This window comes from Oncorhynchus mykiss, chromosome 25, assembly GCF_013265735.2.
Source record: "Oncorhynchus mykiss isolate Arlee chromosome 25, USDA_OmykA_1.1, whole genome shotgun sequence".
In the NCBI taxonomy this organism is placed as follows: domain Eukaryota; kingdom Metazoa; phylum Chordata; class Actinopteri; order Salmoniformes; family Salmonidae; genus Oncorhynchus; species Oncorhynchus mykiss.
The window spans coordinates 42,684,674-42,707,074 of NC_048589.1; the positions used below are offsets into that span (position 1 = coordinate 42,684,674).

General features: G+C 42.4%; 1 protein-coding gene across 2 annotated transcripts; it reads left to right on the forward strand.

The window, feature by feature from the left end:
• The first annotated feature begins 358 nt into the window (after nucleotides 1–358).
• Nucleotides 359–17,282, forward strand: LOC110505985 (legumain). Of its 2 annotated transcripts, none has more exons than XM_036962427.1 (14): nucleotides 359–514; nucleotides 862–1,013; nucleotides 4,486–4,583; nucleotides 6,371–6,452; nucleotides 6,738–6,820; nucleotides 7,090–7,165; nucleotides 7,649–7,711; nucleotides 7,893–7,959; nucleotides 10,548–10,666; nucleotides 10,899–10,988; nucleotides 12,220–12,423; nucleotides 12,706–12,876; nucleotides 13,896–13,963; nucleotides 14,562–17,282. In XM_036962427.1, the coding sequence occupies exons 2-14, from the start codon at nucleotides 873–875 to the stop codon at nucleotides 14,599–14,601; spliced, it is 1,302 nt and encodes a 433-aa protein (XP_036818322.1). In that variant the 5' UTR covers nucleotides 359–514; nucleotides 862–872; the 3' UTR covers nucleotides 14,602–17,282. The 2 variants fall into 2 exon arrangements, with proteins under 2 accessions (XP_036818322.1, XP_036818321.1); XM_036962426.1 differs by having other exon boundaries at nucleotides 393–520.
• The last annotated feature ends 5,119 nt before the right edge of the window (nucleotides 17,283–22,401 follow it).

A 22,401-nucleotide genomic window follows, 5' to 3' on the forward strand; every position in this document is an offset into this window, starting at 1 on the left:
ATGTCTGCCTGTTGGGAGTGTGCTCCCGGCTATCTGTAAATAACAAAAACAAAACGTCTGGTTTGCTTAATATAAGCATTTTTTTATTATTTGTACTTTTACTTTTGATAATTAAGTACCAAATACGTTTTAGACTTTCTAAGTGGTATTTTAATGGGTGACTTCCTAGTCATTTCCTATTAAGAAATCTATACTTTTAGTCAAGTATGACAATTGGGTACTTTTTCCACCACTGAAAAAAAGACCGTATCATCAAAAACAGGAATAAGTCATGTTTTTATCAGAGAATACGAGACAGCACATGACTTTGTATCATGTGTTTAAAACGTAGACTCATTTATCAAATCATGCCCCGCCTTCCCCGCTTTGGGGCCATCTGATTGGCTGTCCAGCAAATCCTGACAGTTTTTTTTTTTTCCAACACTGTGATTTGCATAAAAATCCTCTCCCTGACGCAACGGTAACAAACGTTACCGGAGGCTTCCTGACAACAACTAATAACTAACGAAAGAAGGTAAAGGTAATCAAACTACGTTTTACTTTTCGATGATACCTTGTTGTTATGTTCAGTGTTGTAATGGGTTACTGTAGATTTGCTTCAGTTAATTTTCTGTAAATGGATGGTGTAACTAACAGCTTAGCTTACCTAGCCAATGTTGGCAGACATAGGATCGACAACGGCACGTTTGTATTGGTTTTGCTACTTGGCTCAACTGTAAACAGTCGCAGCTTCTTTTTTTTTATACAAAAGTGTTTAATATAATCTTTAACATTTTCAAGACCGCGTGGGCAGAAAAACATAAACATCTAGCTAGTAACTTGCTATGCAGTGATGATGATGATGATGCCTTTTCCCCCCAGGACAGAGGATCATGTTTACATCGACCCTAGCCCTTCTGGGCCTCAGTCTGGGACTTGTGGCTAATGCTTTCCCCACACAACAGTCTGAAAACGGGAAGAACTGGGTGGTGATTGTCGCTGGCTCCAATGGCTGGTACAACTACCGACACCAGGTAAGAGTGAAGTTAACCGGGTACATTTTGGAAATCTGTTAATGTACACTTGACTTTATCAGTTGAGTGAGTCATTTGTTGCAATCGTTTACCATGATTACATCCCAAACGGCTCCCTATTCCCTGTATAGTGCAGTACTTTTGACAAGGGCACATGTATTACACTATGAAGGGGGGGGAAATGGGGCTATTTGGGACATATCAGTATTTTTCCAATTTAACTTTATCTGCCTAGACTTAAAGGTCACATTCCATTTTATTGATAAGAGGGACTAGACGTGTATATAGCTGTAATTGGCCACTATATTACTAATGTAGCCAGTGCTTTTTATCATTTTATGAAGCAGTGTCTCACTCCCACCTGCATTTACAAATTACCTAGCATTGACTCGTACCGGTATATAGCCTTGCTATTTTTATTTATTTTTAATGTTTTTTTTGTTAAATATTCTTAATGAACTCTTTCTTGAGCTGCACTGTTAAGGGCTTGTATAAGCAAGCATTTCACAGTAAGGTCTAACTAAACCTGTTGTATTTGGGAGCATGTGGCAAATAAAGTTACATAATAATTTGTAAACCTACTCATGTGCCTCTCAATCAATAACCCCTCATTCTCAATCACATCCAGATCATCAAATGGATAGATGCTGTGATGGATTATTTGAGTTTTACCTGATTTTTGTTGACTGACTGGCTGTGTTCCCAGCTACTGCTCTGTATTTATCAGTAGACTGACTGTTCCCAGCTACTGCTCTGTATTTATCAGTTGACTGACTGACTGGCTGGCTGTGTTCCCAGCTACTGCTCTGTATTTAGCAGTTGACTGACTGACTGTTCCCAGCTACTGCTCTGTATTTAGCAGTAGACTGACTGGCTGTGTTCCTAGCTACTGCTCTGTATTTAGCAGTAGACTGACTGACTGGCTGTGTTCCCAGCTACTGCTCTGTATTTAGCAGTTGACTGACTGGCTGTGTTCCCAGCTACTGCTCTGTATTTAGCAGTTGACTGACTGTTCCCAGCTACTGCTCTGTATTTAGCAGTTGACTGACTGTTCCCAGCTACTGCTCTGTATTTAGCAGTTGACTGACTGTTCCCAGCTACTGCTCTGTATTTAGCAGTAGACTGACTGACTGGCTGTGTTCCCAGCTACTGCTCTGTATTTATCAGTAGACTGACTGTGCTCCCAGCTACTGCTCTGTATTTAGCAGTTGACTGACTGGCTGTGTTCCCAGCTACTGCTCTGTATTTAGCAGTAGACTGACTGGCTGGCTGTGTTCCCAGCTACTGCTCTGTATTTATCAGTAGACTGACTGGCTGGCTGTGTTCCCAGCTACTGCTCTGTATTTAGCAGTAGACTGACTGGCTGGCTGTGTTCCCAGCTACTGCTCTGTATTTATCAGTAGACTGACTGTGCTCCCAGCTACTGCTCTGTATTTAGCAGTTGACTGACTGGCTGTGTTCCCAGCTACTGCTCTGTATTTAGCAGTAGACTGACTGGCTGGCTGTGTTCCCAGCTACTGCTCTGTATTTATCAGTAGACTGACTGGCTGGCTGTGTTCCCAGCTACTGCTCTGTATTTAGCAGTAGACTGACTGGCTGGCTGTGTTCCCAGCTACTGCTCTGTATTTAGCAGTAGACTGACTGGCTGGCTGTGTTCCCAGCTACTGCTCTGTATTTAGCAGTTGACTGACTGGCTGTGTTCCCAGCTACTTCTGTATTTAGCAGTTGACTGACTGTTCCCAGCTACTGCTCTGTATTTAGCAGTAGACTGACTGTTCCCAGCTACTGCTCTGTATTTATCAGTAGACTGACTGGCTGGCTGTGTTCCCAGGTACTGCTCTGTATTTAGCAGTAGACTGACTGGCTGTGTTCCCAGCTACTTCTGTATTTAGCAGTTGACTGACTAGCTGTGTTCCCAGCTACTGCTCTGTATTTATCAGTAGACTGACTGTTCCCAGCTACTGCTCTGTACTTATCAGTAGACTGACTGGCTGGCTGTGTTCCCAGGTACTGCTCTGTATTTAGCAGTAGACTGACTGGCTGTGTTCCCAGCTACTTCTGTATTTAGCAGTTGACTGACTGGCTGTGTTCCCAGGTACTGCTCTGTATTTAGCAGTAGACTGACTGACTGTGTTCCCAGCTACTGCTCTGTATTTAGCAGTTGACTGACTGACTGTTCCCAGCTACTGCTTTGTATTTAGCAGTTGACTGACTGACTGTTCCCAGCTACTGCTTTGTATTTAGCAGTTGACTGACTGACTGTTCCCAGCTACTGCTCTGTATTTAGCAGTAGACTGACTGGCTGTGTTCCTAGCTACTGCTCTGTATTTAGCAGTAGACTGACTGACTGGCTGTGTTCCCAGCTACTGATCTGTATTTAGCAGTTGACTGACTGGCTGTGTTCCCAGCTACTGCTCTGTATTTAGCAGTTGACTGACTGGCTGTGTTCCCAGCTACTGCTCTGTATTTAGCAGTTGACTGACTGTTCCCAGCTACTGCTCTGTATTTAGCAGTTGACTGACTGTTCCCAGCTACTGCTCTGTATTTAGCAGTTGACTGACTGTTCCCAGCTACTGCTCTGTATTTAGCAGTTGACTGACTGTTCCCAGCTACTGCTCTGTATTTAGCAGTTGACTGACTGTTCCCAGCTACTGCTCTGTATTTAGCAGTAGACTGACTGGCTGGCTGTGTTCCCAGCTACTGCTCTGTATTTATCAGTAGACTGACTGTTCCCAGCTACTGCTCTGTATTTAGCAGTTGACTGACTGTTCCCAGCTACTGCTCTGTATTTAGCAGTTGACTGACTGTTCCCAGCTACTGCTCTGTATTTAGCAGTAGACTGACTGGCTGGCTGTGTTCCCAGCTACTGCTCTGTATTTAGCAGTTGACTGATTGTTCCCAGCTACTGCTCTGTATTTAGCAGTTGACTGACTGTTCCCAGCTACTGCTCTGTATTTAGCAGTTGACTGGCTGTTCCCAGCTACTGCTCTGTGTTTAGCAGTTGACTGACTGTTCCCAGCTACTGCTCTGTATTTAGCAGTAGACTGACTGTTCCCAGCTACTGCTCTGTATTTAGCAGTTGACTGATTGTTCCCAGCTACTGCTCTGTGTTTAGCAGTTGACTGACTGTTCCCAGCTACTGCTCTGTATTTAGCAGTTGACTGGCTGTTCCCAGCTACTGCTCTGTATTTAGCAGTTGACTGGCTGTTTCCAGCTACTGCTCTGTTTTTAGCAGTTGAATGACTGTTCCCAGCTACTGCTCTGTATTTAGCAGTTGACTGAATGACTGTTCCCAGCTACTGCTCTGTATTTAGCAGTTAACTGAATGACTGTGTTCCTAGCTGCTGCTCTGTAAAGTGACATAATACATTCTAACTCCTCCCCCTCAATTAATCTGACCGTGTGATTAGTGGGGGTGACTTGCTGCCTTACATTACACGATTAGTTTATTTCGTGTCCTCCCCCTCCCTAGGCCGACGCCTGCCATGCGTACCAGATCGTCCACAAGAATGGCATTCCTGACGAGCAAATTGTCGTGATGATGTATGATGACCTGGCGACCAATGAGCAGTGAGTATTCTAGTTCTGTTGTCCACCTTGTCTGCTTAGGTGTTCACCTTTTTTAACAAGGGTTGCTGTAATCCATTATATATTGTCATGACGGACTACACATGGTCCGTTCCAGGATTATAAATGACGACGATCCGATCTACTCTTCAGATTTAGCCAGCTTCAGTCTGTTTTTATTATGGGTTGGCTCTGCAATATTTGCATTCCTGAGATGAGAGCAGAGCATATGTTATCCTTGTGTTGGGTGCACGATGGGCCTAAAACATCTCCTCATAGTGCTGTGGCGAACAGGCGGCAGCCAGGCTCTGTGGTTCTATGCTCCACTCGGGCTCTCGCAGCGGTCTAAGGCACTGCATCTCTCTGCAAGAAGTGTCGCTACAGTCCCTGGTTCGAGTCCAGGCTGAATCACATCCGGCTGTGATTGGGAGTCCCGTAGGGCGGCGCACAATTGGTCCGGGTTTGGCCGGGGTAGACCATCATTCTAAATAATAATTTATTTTCTTAACTGACTTGCCTAGTTAAATAAAGGTAAAATTTGTATTTTTTATAAACAATTCTAAATTCACTTGCTGTCAGACACACCATCCAGTAAACTGTTTTGAGTGTTTCTCAATAGGTGCCCTATTCCCTATACAAGTGCACTAGTTTTAACCAGAGCCCTACGGACTCTGGTCAAAGGTTATTCACAATAAAATAGAGTAGTGTAGTATTTGGAAGGTGGGCCGTTTTTAGAGGCTCACTGAGACACCGTTGACTCTTCGGTCACAAGGATCTAATTTAGCTGGGAATTATGGTGCCCGGGATAGGCCATGAGGTTCAGGGTTTAAGATGGAAGACAATTCTCTTAACGAAAAGAATGTTCTCTCTTGTCCAGTAGCTAGTAGCAACATCAGCCATTGGTTAATTCATACGCAGGTATTGGAACCGCTCATGTCAATGACTGACACACATTTGAAATTGTGCTTGTCTTACTGTAATCACTAGATGGTCATATTGACCTACTTTGACGCAGACTGTGTCTTAATCTAGGTAAAAATCTAATGTTCTCATATATATATTTTGTTTTACTGTACAACAATGCTGTTTTTGTGTCATTGGTCCTGTAATATTTTCCTGCATCGAGTTGCTGCTGGGATGTACTCTTCCAAGTTACACTTAAAGTCTGAATCGAAAAAACAAACAGAATCATGTGACGCTTAGGTTTTTGTGTGAAACAGTTTTTTCAGTATCTGAATGTGTTTTGAATTTGACTACTGTAGGAAATGATGATTATGTGATTCCTGTCATTGGAGGGTAGTGCTTCTACACCTGCATTGCTTGCTGTTTGGGGGTTTTAGGCTGGGTTTCTGTACAGCACTTTGAGATATCAGCTGATGTACGAAGGGCTGTATAAATAAATTTGATTTGATTTAGAGGAAGTGATACTGGGGTTTTAATAAAGAACCCTTTTTGTCATTGCTCTATGGTGATAATTCCAAACTGTCACCCACAATGCCATTCTCTTACAGTGCTAATGTGTATTGTGATAGAATGCATGTCTTGCCGAGACTATAGACCACAACATTTTGCATTTGTCTTACTGTTATATCAGAAATGTCTTCTGATCAGTTCTCAAACACACAAGCACAGGGTAGGCACATTACTAGCTGTTGGGTGGCGTAAAATGCCTTGGTGGTGGGGGGGGGTGTGTCCCCTGTAGGTTTTTTTTGGTCATATAATAAATCGAATGGCCTGTTTCCTCCAGGGCACGTATCTGATTCAGGTTATCTACCCTCTTTGTTTTTCAGAAACCCCACCCCAGGGGTGGTGATCAACCGACCCAATGGGACAGACGTCTACAAGGGAGTCCCCAAAGACTACACTGGAGACGTGAGTGGAAGGAAAATTGAACATTTCAAATGCTTATATATATATATATATATATATATATATATATATATATATATATATATATATATATATATATATATATATATATATATATATATATATATATATATATATATATATATATTAATTACTTTTAAAATGTGTCAGTGCTAATATCATCACACAACAATCAATGCTTTATACAGTACTGTTTCAAGTTGTGAACAAGGATCTCAAGTCAGGAAACTGTCCTCAGTGCCTGTTCTCTGACTGTGTACCTTACAGGCTGTTACCTCTGACAACTTCCTGGCTGTGCTGAAGGGTGACTCAGCCAATACTAAGGGGGGTTCTGGGAAAGTGCTGAAGAGGCAAGTGATTGGGAGGGGGGGGGGGGCAGGTTGTAATATATCATGGGATTACCACAGTAGGGTGAAAGTTATTCCAGAACTTTTAAGGTAGTCTTCTAAAATGAAATGAAAATCATTGTTACAACAACGTTGTTATAAAGTTCCATTGAGAACCTTCCCTGGAAAAACAGACTCACAGCTTGAAAATGGGGATTGTGTCATATCTTTCAGTTCAAATGAAAAACACCTGGCTTATCAACTTAATATATTGTTTTACTTCCTGTTGGCAGCGGTCCCAACGATCATGTGTTTGTGTACTTCACTGATCATGGAGCTCCTGGGCTGCTGGCCTTCCCCAATGACGACGTAAGCATTTTTACATGTCCTGCTCGTCTACCAGGGGTTATTTAATTTTTTTCTGAACACCTTGCTCGTTCTGGCCAAAAGTAGTGCTACTGTAAAAGGATGTGATTTCAGACAGCGCCTTCCTTTTCTGTCCATGGACGACTGGATGAATGACCTAGGTCTGCTCTCTGTGAAATAGAAAGCTGCCATGTGTTTCAACTAACATTCAGAACAGTTTGAGTTAGGGTTATGATACAAATAAAAAATAAACATATTTTAAGCCTGGTTGAATAGACCTTATGTTCTGTCACTCAGCAGAAAAGTTGTGGCAGAGACTGAGTCACTGAACAAGACAAGGAGTACTCCTCCCACAATGCCTTGGGCAACCTAGGATCTTGTGACTGACTCTTGTGGCTCTACCTCATGGGGTCTAGTGCTTCTTTTGTTTTACAGTGAATGTACTGGAAGAAAAACAGAAATGAAACTATATTTGTTTTTCTATAGCTTCATGTTGCCGACCTCATGGATGCCGTCAACTACATGCATGAGAACAAGAAATACGGGAAGGTGTGGAAGTTAAACCTGTTATTGTTTGTGGATGTGGAGTGCCAATAACATGTTGATTTAATAATAGTTAAAAAAATATATATTTATTTAAAGACAAGTTATTTAGAGTTGATAGTCCGGATGATAGTTTCCCCTGACTGACTGGACTTGTTGTTTTCATTGATCTTCTCTGCTCTCGCAGTTAGTGTTCTATATCGAGGCCTGTGAGTCAGGATCAATGATGACCAAGCTGCCTGCTGACATCGATGGTGAGTTACGCTGCGCTTCAACATCACAGGGAACTATCCCGAAACGCTGATGGTAAAGAACGGGTTCAACATCACAGGGAACTATCCCGACACGCTGATGGTAAAGAACGGGTTCAACATCACAGGGAACTATCCCGACACGCTGATGGTAAAGAACGGGTTCAACATCACAGGGAACTATCCCGAAACGCTGATGGTAAAGAACGGGTTCAACATCACAGGGAACTATCCCGACACGCTGATGGTAAAGAACGGGTTCAACATCACAGGGAACTATCCCGACACGCTGATGGTAAAGAACGGGTTCAACATCACAGGGAACTATCCCGAAACGCTGATGGTAAAGAACGGGTTCAACATCACAGGGAACTATCCCGAAACGCTGATGGTAAAGAACGGGTTCAACATCACAGGGAACTATCCCGACACGCTGATGGTAAAGAACGGGTTCAACATCACAGGGAACTATCCCGACACGCTGATGGTAAAGAACGGGTTCAACATCACAGGGAACTATCCCGACACGCTGATGGTAAAGAACGGGTTCAACATCACAGGGAACTATCCCGACACGCTGATGGTAAAGAACGGGTTCAACATCACAGGGAACTATCCCGAAACGCTGATGGTAAAGAACGGGTTCAACATCACAGGGAACTATCCCGAAACGCTGATGGTAAAGAACGGGTTCAACATCACAGGGAACTATCCCGAAACGCTGATGGTAAAGAACGGGTTCAACATCACAGGGAACTATCCCGAAACGCTGATGGTAAAGAACGGGTTCAACATCACAGGGAACTATCCCGAAACGCTGATGGTAAAGAATGGGTTAATGATTAACGGTATCGGGGGGGGTTTGTTCAAGATACTCTTGACCGCTCTTTGATCAGCCAGGTCACCAGTGGTACAAGTCAATATTTGACGTCCGTGTCGGGTGATGATGTGGAAACCGGCCACTAGGGGCAGCATTGAGCGCTGTTATCTTCAAGTAGGTTTCAGTGAGCATCTGGTGCCAAAGGTTGCATGTATCACTCCAATGATGGAAAGTTGTTTTTAAAATATATTTTTTTTTAACCCATAAACATTTGAAAGTTAATACCTAACCTTAAAACATTTGGCGTTAATGCCTAAGCTCAATCTTAAGCACAAATTTTGATGTTTGAGAAACATGGATAAATCTCTAATTCTGATGTGAGACTGTAAATGATGCTAACAATTACATTGGCGCTTCCATCAATTTATCTTCAAAAATTTAAAGCTGATCCAGTAAGTCTGACAACTCCCATACAGGTTAATGTCTTTCTGAACAGGGCTGTTTTTGACTGCTCACTAAATCATGCTCTGAACTTTCCCCTAGGTACATATCTAGGATCAGCTCTCCCAATCTTAACTTTAACCATTAGTGGGGGAAATGCAAAACTGACCCAAGATCAGCGTCTAGGGGCAATTTCAACCTACTTCCCAAAATCAGCCCTTGGTAATGGTCTGTTCAGACGGCCAATTAAGTAGAAACGGGTCACGTGTACATAAGTCTTCATACAAGCAGATGACAGCAACATTGTGTTGGAGTTGTTTATTGTCACTGTGTGAAAAGACCTTAAGGAGAGATGGTCTGTGTCAGACCCTTGGTTATTGTCATGCTCTGCGCCACGGGCCATGTAGATCCTTGTCTCCCTAGTCTCCTGTCTGGACTAGATCCTAGTCTCCTGTCTAGACTAGATCCTAGTCTCCTGTCTGGACTAGATCCTAGTCTCCTGTCTGGACTAGATCCTAGTCTCCTGTCTGGACTAGATCCTAGTCTCCTGTCTGGACTAGATCCTAGTCTGCTGTCTGGACTAGATCCTAGTCTGCTGTCTGGACTAGATCCTAGTCTGCTGTCTGGACTAGATCCTAGTCTGCTGTCTGGACTAGATCCTAGTCTCATACTTAAGTAAAGGTAAATATGCCTTAATAGAAAATGACTCCAGTAAAATCCTACTTGAGTAAAAGTATTTGGTTTTAAATGTACTTAAGTATCAAATGTAAATACTTAAATATATTTAAGTATGCAAAATTCCTTTATATTAAGCAAACCAGACGGCACTGTTCTTTAAATGTTTTTAAATTTGGTTTTACAAATAGCCAGGGGCATGCTGCAACCCTCAGACATCACTTACAAACGAAGCATGTGTTTAGTGATTCTGCCAGATCAGAGGCAGCATGACCAGCGACGTTCTCTTGATTACTTGTTTCATACTAGACCATTTTCCTCTCTTGCTAAGCATTCAAACTGTAACAAGTACTTGGTGTCAGGGGAAGGATTTTTTAAAAATTTTTTACCCCCCTCCCCCTCCCCCCAAAAACAACTTAAGTAGTATTTTGACTTTACATCACTGGCCTTGAGTGACCGACATCCCATAATGTTGTATTGTTACCCACAGGCCGAAGTCTTCATTGTCTACCGTACGACATTAAAACATGTATATTTTGTTGTGTATAATCAATCAAGCTATAGATTTCCAATTGTGATGGTGTATAAGTAGTGTCCTGGATCCATAGACCTCGTTTTAACCCTCTCACCATGTCTGCATCTCTCTCTCCTTCAGTGTATGCCACCACAGCAGCCAACTCTCATGAGTCGTCCTATGCCTGTTACTATGACGATAAGCGGGAGACATACCTGGGGGACTGGTACAGCGTCAACTGGCTGGAGGACTCTGATGTGGTGAGTCTGGTACAGTGTTAACTGGACACAAAACGTAAACGATGACCTCGATTTAACCACAAGTCTTTACCAGATTTTGTGTTTCTGTCGAGGAAACGACTGCTGTTGACATGTTGGATATAGCCGTTACGCCAATGTTTTTGTCTCAAATTAAAAGGAGCAGAACATATTTTAGCCACACACACTCACTTTCTCTTTGTAAAATGTGTCTTTCCCCGACTGTTGTTCCCAGGAGGACCTGAGCAAAGAGACCCTGATTAAACAGTTCAAGATCGTCAGGAGCCACACCAACACCAGCCACGTGATGCAGTTTGGGAACAAGGTGAGGGATTCAGAGGGAAGACCTAGCGAATTCCTGTTGCAACGTTCAGTCGAGGAGTCACATGACGTTACAGTGAAATGGGTTTATCTAAGATTTAGATGTAAAAGAGGGTTAACAAACCTCTACTTCCTCACTTCTGTTCAGATGGCTAATGTTTGTTCCAATAGATGATTTTAATGAACGAGACGGTAACGTGTTCTCTAGACTCTGACCCTTATGAAGGAGGTTAGCTGACTGTAGTTCTCTGGACTCTGACCCGTATGAAGGAGGTTAGCTGACTGTAGTTCTCTGGACTCTGACCCGTATGAAGGAGGTTAGCTAACTGTAGTTCTCTAGACTCTGACCCGTATGAAGGAGGTTAGCTAACTGTAGTTCTCTGTTCTCTAGTCTCTGACCCGTATGACGGAGGTTAGCTAACTGTAGTTCTCTGTTCTCTAGTCTCTGACCCGTATGACGGAGGTTAGCTAACTGTAGTTCTCTGTTCTCCAGACTCTGGCCCGTATGGAGGTTAGCTAACTAGTTCTCTGTTCTCTAGTCTCTGACCCGTATGACGGAGGTTAGCTAACTGTAGTTCTCTGTTCTCCAGACTCTGACCCGTATGACGGAGGTTAGCTAATTGTAGTTCTCTGTTCTCCAGACTCTGGCCCGTATGGAGGTTAGCTAACTGTAGTTCTCTGTTCTCTAGACTCTGACCCGTATGACGGAGGTTAGCTAACTGTAGTTCTCTGTTCTCCAGACTCTGACCCGTATGACGGAGGTTAGCTAATTGTAGTTCTCTGTTCTCCAGACTCTGGCCCGTATGGAGGTTAGCTAACTGTAGTTCTCTGTTCTCTAGACTCTGACCCGTATGACGGAGGTTAGCTAACTGTAGTTCTCTGTTCTCCAGACTCTGACCCGTATGACGGAGGTTAGCTAATTGTAGTTCTCTGTTCTCCAGACTCTGGCCCGTATGGAGGTTAGCTAACTGTAGTTCTCTGTTCTCCAGACTCTGACCCGTATGACGGAGGTTAGCTAATTGTAGTTCTCTGTTCTCCAGACTCTGGCCCGTATGGAGGTTAGCTAACTGTAGTTCTCTGTTCTCTAGACTCTGACCCGTATGACGGAGGTTAGCTAACTGTAGTTCTCTGTTCTCCAGACTCTGGCCCGTATGGAGGTTAGCTAACTGTAGTTCTCTGTCTAGACTCTGACCCGTATGACGGAGGTTAGCTAACTGTAGTTCTCTGTTCTCCAGACTCTGGCCCATATGAAGGTGATAGCCTTCCAAGGTAATGTCAATGCCAAGCCTGCCCCCCCAATGACCCTGCAGCCCGTAGAGGACCCAGACCTGACCCCCAGCCCTGATGTACCCCTGGCCATCCTAAAGAGGAAACTGATGAGGACCAATGACCTCTCTGCAACCAAGAAATACTTCAGCCAGATTACGTCAGACCTCAAGGTAACGGACAGGAAATGCGTATACTTTTTAACTTTTTTTCTTGTAATATGTGCTTTTTTGTTTTTCAAATGAACTTGGGATGTATTAAATTGGGAACACCGTAACAAACTGAAAACAAGTGTTCCTCAATGAACTTCAGACGGTTTCGCTCTGGTCGTGTCTAATGAACATGACCCAGACTTTATCATCAGGTGCTTCTGTTAGTTCATAAGGACTTGGAGAACTTTGGTGATTTAAAAAATATATATATATATATATTTTTAATGTATTTTTCCCCACTAGGTGCGTGAGCTGCTGGCAGAGACCATGCGCAGGGTGGTAGAGACGGTGACAGGAGAGGAGATCATGACCCAGAGGATCCTGAGTGCCAAGCTGGATCTGACCCAGCATCAATGCTACCAGGCTGCTGTTAACCACTACAAGATACGATGCTTCAACTGGCATATCACTGAGGTACAGTCCTGTCTGCCAAATGTATTTAAAAGACCAGTTTAATTATAATTAATTTAATCACTTCACAGGAACTCAACCTAGAGCGGTCCATGGTACCATCTATGACACGGCCCCAGCACAGAACTCTCTTTAACATTTTTTTAATCATTTATTTGAAAAGGGACAGATACAATGGCACTATTGACGTCATTTGCATACACAAGTCCGACACACTATTTAAGCCTTCATTTATTTCAGGGTTTGTCCCCCAGTTGGTTTGTGGTACTGTCGGTTCCTGTCTCTGTTGCGTCGATCTACTTCTCTTCCCCAGACTGTTACCCTGTACTACAGAGACTGGGTACCATAAATACTGTCGGTTCCTGTCTCTGTCGCTCTACTTCTCTTCCCCAGACTGTTACCCTGTACTACAGAGACAGGATACCATAAATACGGCGCTGAGTAAGAAACTCACAACCGTCAAAAGCATTTTTTTTTTTTTTTTTTTTTTTTTTTTTTTTACAGACCGATTTTTAGTGTTTACTGTTAAACTCAGACCCCCCCCCCCCCTGTCCCCCCCTGTCCCCCTCACATGACCACAGGCTTTTAAAAAAAACTTTACACAGAATGACAGACATAACAATGACTTCTGTACGGGACATGTGGAGGAAGTAGAAACATTATGACTTGTATGTACTTTCCATTTTGAAACGGTGTACTGTAAGTCTCCCCCCCCCCCCAGTACGGCTCAGAACGGTGTACTGTAAGTCTCCCCCCCCCCCCCCCCCAGTACGGCTCAGAACGGTGTACTGTAAGTCTTCCCCCCCCCCCCCCCCAGTACGGCTCAGAACGGTGTACTGTAAGTCTCCCCCCCCCCCCCCCCCCCAGTACAGCTCAGAACGGTGTACTGTAAGTCTTCCCCCCCCCCCCCCAGTATGGCTCAGAGAACGGTGTACTGTAAGTCTCTCCCCCCCCCCCCCCCCCCCCCAGTACGGCTCAGAACGGTGTATATAGAAGTTGTGATGTTTGTCCTTGTGTTGCAGTATGAATATGCGCTGCGACACCTGTATGCCCTGGTCAACCTGTGTGAGGGAGGATACCCAACAGACAGGTACTGTACCAGTCCCAATGCTGAGTCTGAAATGTCTCCCTAATATAGGGAAGGGGTTCTCAAACTTTTCTGTGGACCTGGGGAACCCTTTTTCTGTGACTAAAAATTAATCAGGGACCCAATGATCAGAATATAAATGTTTTTTTTTTTATTGTTTTTTTAATTGTTTTTATAAATGTATATACAAGGAGTTAAGGCAGTCTATGACTTTGGCTGTGTGTTGCCAGACGAACCAAGCCTCTGGCCCAGGGAAGGAACATTTTTACAGGCCCATCTCTTAGCATCAGAGAAAATGCTGCGATTTATACACACTTTTCCATGAGGAAGAAGGAACACTGCAGTTTTAAAGCTTAAATTACAGTGCATTTATGTTTTTAAAGGAAATATATATTTGGGGTATAATTGGTGAAGTGTGGATACTTGTAGGCTGAATGGTGAATGATGACGACTTCTACTTTAACACTATCGACGTCAAGACGAGTTGTTTAAACAGTGTTCCCTTTATTTTTTTGAGCAGTGTATTAATATATTGAGTTTTTAATTTCCAAGGGAGCTACTTCCATAGACTAATCATGTCAATGTTTGTCACCCTGCTCAGTATCCTGATGGCAATGGAGAGCGTGTGTCACTTCAACTAGACGGCTCTTTCTGAATGAACACCCCCTTTCGGATCAGGTTGCTGTGCCTCCACACGGGAGGGTCTGAGACGACGAGTCTTCTCTTTGCACTGACAAGGAATCAAGTTTGACAAAACTTTGTTTTGTTTTTTCACACTGCTATACCACTTTTTTTTTTTTTTACATGTTTGATTTTAAACTTTTATTCCCTGGATTTATTGAGACATTTTAAAAATGTTTTTTAATTTTTTATGATGAATTGTATGATCACTGAGCATTTTGTTTGTTTTACGACTGATTTTTTTATGAAGATTTTGATTTTTGGATTCAGTTTTCTGAAATTTCAGGTGTCTGAAATTTCGTGGGTATTCTGTAATTTTGCAAAACTGCCCTCCTAGTGAAGGAAAGGCACCCTGTGTGAGATTCTATGAGAAACGGTGACCTGCACTCTGAATTACCTAAAATGATGATGAAACCCATATTGGTCTTTCAGTCAGGCTAACCTAAGCGTTACTGTAGAAGTAGGCTAATAGTAGGCCCACTATTGAAACCGATAAATTAGCCTGTCATAGACAGTAAAAATGCATTAAAAATGCACTTTTTAATAGAACAATTTCTTTAGTTTTTCCAAGTCCATAACAATGCTTAAACCACATCAAATACTACTTTTGGGGGGGGGGGGGGAGGAGGAATCTAAGAAATGTAGATTTTGAGTGTAGCTAACATCTTTAATGAAAGTGCTCAGGCACCTAGCACTGTTTGGTTAGTGATGTTTCTGTAGCCACTGGATTGATCTCCGTCTGCCAGGGAGGCATAGCTAGCTTAACGTTTTTAAATTGAGACGGTTTTTGTGAACCATGTCTTTCCATCTACCAGGAGACTGTTGGGGGCCTGTCATCAGCATCGATATAGTTTTTTTCCCCCCCTCTTCATTAATTGTTTGATACCTGGACATTTTACTTCATATTATGAGGCATGTCTTACCTTGACTCAAACGAGCCACAATCTCATAGAAACATGGAGGAAATAATTGGGTTCTATTGGATTTGCTTTGTTTGTCCAGCAGACAAGTTATATTAGCAACCCATGATACATTTAAAAAAAATATATATATTTTTTTTTTACATATTTCTGTCCCTGAAAACGTGTGCATGTGCGGTGCGCATTTTTAGATTGGTGATTTTTTTTAAACCTTCGCATGTAGGCGTTGTGCATGTTGACGCACCGACAATGTGACGAAATAATAAAATGAATCGACACATTCTGATCGATCAGCCTTATTAATTGATACGGCGTATACCCTCCACTACTTTGATAAGCATCGTGGCGATTTTAAGAAGTGAGTATAGGCAATGCCCACAAAAAATAAAAATGGGTTTACGGTTTGGACCTGCGTATACCCTCCACTACTGCTTGGGTGTTGGCGCTGCTGTACGCCAACATGAGCCCGTTCTCAGAACTGTGAATGACGGAGTATTGTGACGTTGCCCCTAGATGCTGATCATGGGTCAGTTTTGCATTTCTCCCCCCCCCCCCCCCCCCCCCCCCCCCCCCCCCTCACACACACTAATGTTTAGGATTGGGAAAAGGGGAGCTGATCCTAGATCTGAACCTAGGGAAGAGTTCACCCCACTGGCCTGTAACAGAGTTGGTGCTTGGAGGTTGAATCCTACAGCGTCATAATACTCTCACGTTAACCTCCATGCAGACTCCTGTAAAGGCTCAGGATACTGTGTTGTCACAGGGATGTTAAACTAAAACCTTGATAGTCAGAACAAACTGTATAGGACTTGTGTTCACTAAAGCGAGCCACAAGGTGACGCTGAGGAGTGTAGCCCACCACAGCCATGATTTAAAAAATATATATATGATAACGCATGGACTCCAGATTTATTATTGCTTTTATACAACTGGTTACCAGCCTTAAAGCAAGATTCTTTCCCAAACCATTTTAATTTAACAAACCGTGATGCTAGATTCACTAACACTCGTTGTCAATTGCAATTTTAGGTGTTTGGTTGTTTAGTTCTATTCTCATTGATTGGAATTTAAGCAACCTGCAAAGTTCTAGAACTATGGCAAACAATGGTTGCTATGGATGCTCAATCACTACAGGCTGAAAATACTTCAAACTAGCTGCATGTGTATGTTGTCTATCATGGGCAGGCTAGACTCTCTTCACAATAGGGATGTCTAAACCAATGGTTGTATAATAGGAATTACCATAGTGGCTCTTTCCATCTAGTCTACCCCTCCTGTGTCATAACTAGTTAAGGTTTAATCAAGATATTGACAGAGTCAAATAATGGTTCCTCTTCTGTTGGGAGTATTTTGTCATATTAGGATTACATTATTATATTTTTTTTAAGAGTTAAATGGTGTACCTGGTTTTGCTGAAGAAAGGTAGAGGCCATAGACTAGATTCTATTTATGTTTTCTAGCCACCGTATATTATCAAAAGCAATAGTGATTATCTTCAACAAAAATTTAAGTTGCTGAAGTTTCTGCATGACTGTCTGTAATAAGATGCCAAATGGGGCAGAACACAGTTTTTAGGAGTGTAGAAGGGCGAGGTGGCCGTGCAGTGGAGGACTAAGGTTTTGAGGAGTGGACTGCAGGAGTAACAGCAAACTAGAATGTATGAAATGTTCACTCTTTGGAAATTGAAAAATAAAACTGACCATGTTTATGTTCGACTCTTAGATTGTCCTCAAATTACTGACTTTACAAACACGTGTGTGTATGAAACATTAATAACACCTACTCTTTCCATGACAGACTGACCAGGTGAAAGCGCGGATCCCTTATTGATGAAGGGGAGGAGACCAGTTAAACAAGGATTTTTTTTTTTTTTAACGAAATCTATAATTATAAGCCTTCAGACATGGCTTGTGTAAGTGTGCCGTTCAGAGGGTGGATGGGCAAGATAACAGATTTAAGTGCCTTTGAACGGGGTGTGGTAGTAGATGCCAGGAACCGGTTTGTGTCAAGAACTGCAATACAGCTTTTTTATTTTAGTTTTGAGTTTTTTTGACACTCAACAGTTTCCTGTGTGTCTCCAAGAATGATCCACCACTCGAAGGACATCCAGCTAATTTGACACAATTGTGGGAAGCATTGGAGTCAACATGGGCCCGCATCCCTGTGGAACGACTCCATGCCCTGATGAATTGAGGGGGAGCTGAAATGTCTTGACTCAATAAGTATTTAACCCTTATGTTATGGGTAGCCTAGTGGTTAGAGCGTTGGGCCAGTAACCGGAAGGTTGCAAGTTCAAATCCCCGAACTGACAAGGTACAAATCTGTCGTTCTGCCCCTGAACAGGCAGTTAACCCTCTGTTCCCCGGTAGGCCGTCATTGAAAATAAGAATTTGTTCTTAACTGACTTGCCTAGTTAAATAAAGGTAAAATACATTTTAAAAATGGCAAAGAAATGTGCTTAACTCACAATCCGCATGGACTCACTGTGTGCAATAATAGTGTTTAACATGATTTTTGAATGACTACCTCAATCTGTAAGGTCCGTCAGTCAATCAGTAAATTTCAACCACGAAGACCAGCGAGGTTTTCCAATGCCTCGCTGAGGGAGGGCACCTATTGGTAGATGGGTAAATATATATATTTTTTTAAAGCAGACATTGAATGTTATTAATTACACTTTGGATGGTGTATCAATACACCCAGTCACAACAAAGATACAGGCGTCCTTCCTAACTCAGTTACTGGAGAGGAAGGAAACCGCTCATATCAAAATGTTCCAAAACATGCATCCTGTTTGCAATCGTAGAGGAAAACCTGGTTTAGTCTGCTTTCCAACAGACACGGGGAGAGGAATTCACCTTTCAGCAAGACAATAACCTAAAACGTCAAATCTACACTGGAGTTGCTCACCAAGAAGACATGCAACGTTCCTGAGTGGCAGAGTTAATATGTATTAATGTTTTTATTTGTTTGTTTTTTTTACAAATTTGATCATGTTTCTTCCACTTTGACAGAGTATTTTGTGTGGATCGTTGACCAAAAAAAAATACAATTAAATCCATACAATTAAGGCCCATTATATATACACAGACCCAGATGTGTGTTCTGAAGGCTCTCTGTCAACACAGACCCAGATGTGTGTTCTGAAGGCCCAGTATATATACACAGACCCAGATGTGTGTTCTGAAGGCTCTCTGTCAACACAGACCCAGATGTGTGTTCTGAAGGCCCAGTATATATACACAGACCCAGATGTGTGTTCTGAAGGCTCTCTGTCAAAACAAACCCAGATGTGTGTTCTGAAGGCTCTCCGTCTACACACACAGACCAGATGTGTGCTATTGTTTAGTTACCCATCAACCACCTCTTAATAAAAAAACATTGTTTGTGGTTTTATTTTTTTTGTTTGTATTAGGGCTCAGCTAAATAGTTTTCTGAAGTTTTGTTACATTTTTACAAATAAATGTCATAATCTACAGTTTGTTGGTCATCAGGTAGATTCAAAGATCCAAGAAAGAAACGGTATAGTGAATGGGAGACCATTCTGTTTCCCCTTTCCTCTCCTAATGAAAATGGTGTATGGCAGGAGTCGGCAACACACTGGCCCTCGAGTGATTTTCTATGGCCCCTCAACGTTTTTAGTAAAAAAAAAGGTTTTAATCAAATTCAGCTAAAAATAAATTTTATTCAGGAAATCTATTCTCAATTATTCCCAAAAATAAAAAATAAAAAGCTACTGTATGTGATCGCGTTTCAATGTATCAAGGTATGAAATTATTGTTATTTTCCAAATACAATGTATTTTTGGGGTCAATTTGCAGTGTACAAATAATTATAATTATGTTCCCGACCCCATGACTATTTGCTCCGACAAAAATCATCCCGCTGCTGAATATAAACAAAAAATATAAACGCAACAATTTCAAAGATTTTACTGAGTTAGTTCTTCTGAGGAAATCAGTCCAATTTAAATAAATAATTTGGCCCTAATCTATGGATTTCACATGACTGAGCAGTGGTGCAGCCATAGGTGGGCATAGGGCCCACCCAATTGGGAGCCAGGCCCAGTCAATCAGAATGAGAATTTCCCCGCAAAAGGGCTTTATTACAGACAGAAATAGTCCTCCGTTTCATCAGCTGTCCAGGTGGCGATCCCGCAGGTGAAGAAGCCGGATATGGAGGTCCTGGGCTGGTGTGGTTACACATGAGGTCGGTTGGACGGGCGTACCGCTAAATTCTCTAAAACGACGTTGGAGGTGGCTTATGGTAGAGAAATGAATATTCAATTCTCTGGCAACAGCTCTGGTGTACATTCCTGTAGTCAGCAAGCCAATTGCACACTCCCTCAAAACTTGAGACATCTGTGGCATTGTGTTGTGTGAGAAAACTGCACATTTTAGAGTGGCCTTTTATTGTCCCCAGCACAAGGTGCACCTGTGTAATGATTGTGCTGTTTAATCAGCTTCACCATCACCTGTCAGGTGGATGGATCATCTTGGCACAGGATAAATGCTCACTAACTGGGATGTAAACAAATTTGTGCACAAACATTTGAGAGAAAAAAGCTTCTTGTGAGTGGGAATATTCTGGGATATTTTATTTTAGCTCATGAAACATGGGACCAACACTTTACATGTTGCGTTTATATCTTTGTTCAGTGTATTGTCATCCTCTTTTGTATGGTAACTATACTGCCATCGTGTGGCAATAAGCAGTGTTGCATTCTGAGTTTAGGCGTTTCCATTGCGTTATCTTGCTGGAAGAGAGAAACAACTCGGCGGAAAATCTCTCTCTCTCTCTCCAGCAGGTGGCGTATTTTCGTTGTTTCAACCATCAAGCAAGGAGTGTTTGTATGAAGGTCAATGAGTGTCGAATTTAATAAACCAGAAAACATTATGGCTTATTTGCTACGTGAGGTTTATTTGATCAACTAGAAGTTTTGTAATGCATAAATTGTCACGAGTGTACTGATATAAGTAGGACACGCGACACCCCGGCAACTTTGAGACGAAAAACACTTTATATTGGAGTTGTCTTGCTGAAAGCATAACATCTCTCTCCATTGAATACAGTTGTTTGACTTCAAGAACCCAAAGATATAAAACGGGGGAGCTAGCCCGCCGTGCCGCTTTGTGGACAACGACTCCCATTGTCAGGGCGGAGAGACATGTAAATCTTGTCAGTATATCTATAATATTTGCTGCCCCTCTGACAGCAGGAAGACACAAATTCGGTCACAGGACTCTTCACGCCACGTCGCCCGGTGGGTGGTGCTGTACGTCACTATGAGCGGGGGTTTCAAAGTGCACGGGATAATCCGATGCGCGTCCACGTTCAACCGAGAACCTTCAACCTGGGACCTCATCCATTTTATTTTAATTTGACCTTTATTTAACTAGGCAAATCAGTTAAGAACAAATGTATATTTCCAATGACGGACTACCCCCGGGCAAAACGCTAATCAATGATATATATACACGTCATTGTACCTCATTCTTACCGATATCACTATGGGTTTATATTTTATAGTTTACAATTGCCCTTTCATATCAATACATAATGTTGCTTTATGTGAACTAAAGACAGCTAGCTACCAAGTGGCTGGGCCAGTTTTAACCCAAAAGTGAACGATGTGTGAGGCGTCAAGTTTCGCTTGCTAACCAACCAACAACGTCAAAGCCAATCTACTAATTAGTCATTTTACCTGAAATATGAAATGGATCATGACTCGATTTAATCTACTTTCACTGCGATTGGTTAGTCAACATGCAACATATCTTGTATACTGTCAATCACTTAAATAAATTATTTGTGTTTACATGAACAAAATCAGATTAACTGAGCCTTGCCTGCCCTTTCCCTCTCCATTTTCAGTGACTGTGATGTGAACTACAAAATAAATGCTAACCAATACTTCCAGGTCAGTATGATCATCAATGATCGTGCCTAAATATTTTGATATGCATGCTATGTGTGAGAGTTGTACAGTAGTAGACCTCTGCAAGCTGTACGTGTGAGAGCATTTCTGTCTCTCCCAATACTTCACAATATGTAGACTTCTTCAACTACCACAAGCGTACCCATCTGAAGCCAATATGTGTATGACATGGTGTGAGTTTTACAGTATAATTTGCTACCATAAACTGTATGTGTGTGATCCGCTCTCTCTCTCTCCCAATGTGATTCAAAAGAAAATCTTTTAAAAAATGACTTTGGTATCAGAGTTGCTGACTTCATTAAAAACTGTTGAGTTGATGGATTTTGGATATCCTTGGTTTGAATCAAATGAACGAAATGAGTCGGAGGATTAACTTTTTTGACTGAACGAAGTCGACTGAACGAGTCGACTGGACGACTGAACGAGTCGACTGGACGACTGAACGAGTCAACTGGACGACTGAACGAGTCGACTGGACGACTGGACGAGTCGACTGGACGACTGGACGAGTCGACTGGACGACTGGACGACTGGACGAGTCGACTGGACGACTGGACGAGTCGACTGGACGACTGGACGAGTCGACTGGACGACTGGACGACTGGACGAGTCGACTGGACGAGTCGACTGGACGACTGGACGAGTCGACTGGACGACTGGACGAGTCGACTGGACGAGTCGACTGGACGACTGGACGAGTCGACTGGACGACTGAACGAGTCGACTGGACAAGCCGAACTTCCCATCACTAGTACTCTGCTTGTTCTCGACGCAGTTTTTTATTTATTTATTTATATAATATAAGAAAATATAAAAAGCATTATATTGATTTAGAAAACAGTACAAGGAGGATAGTGTTCAAATATAGATGTGAACATATTTGGTTTATTCTGTGTTCTATT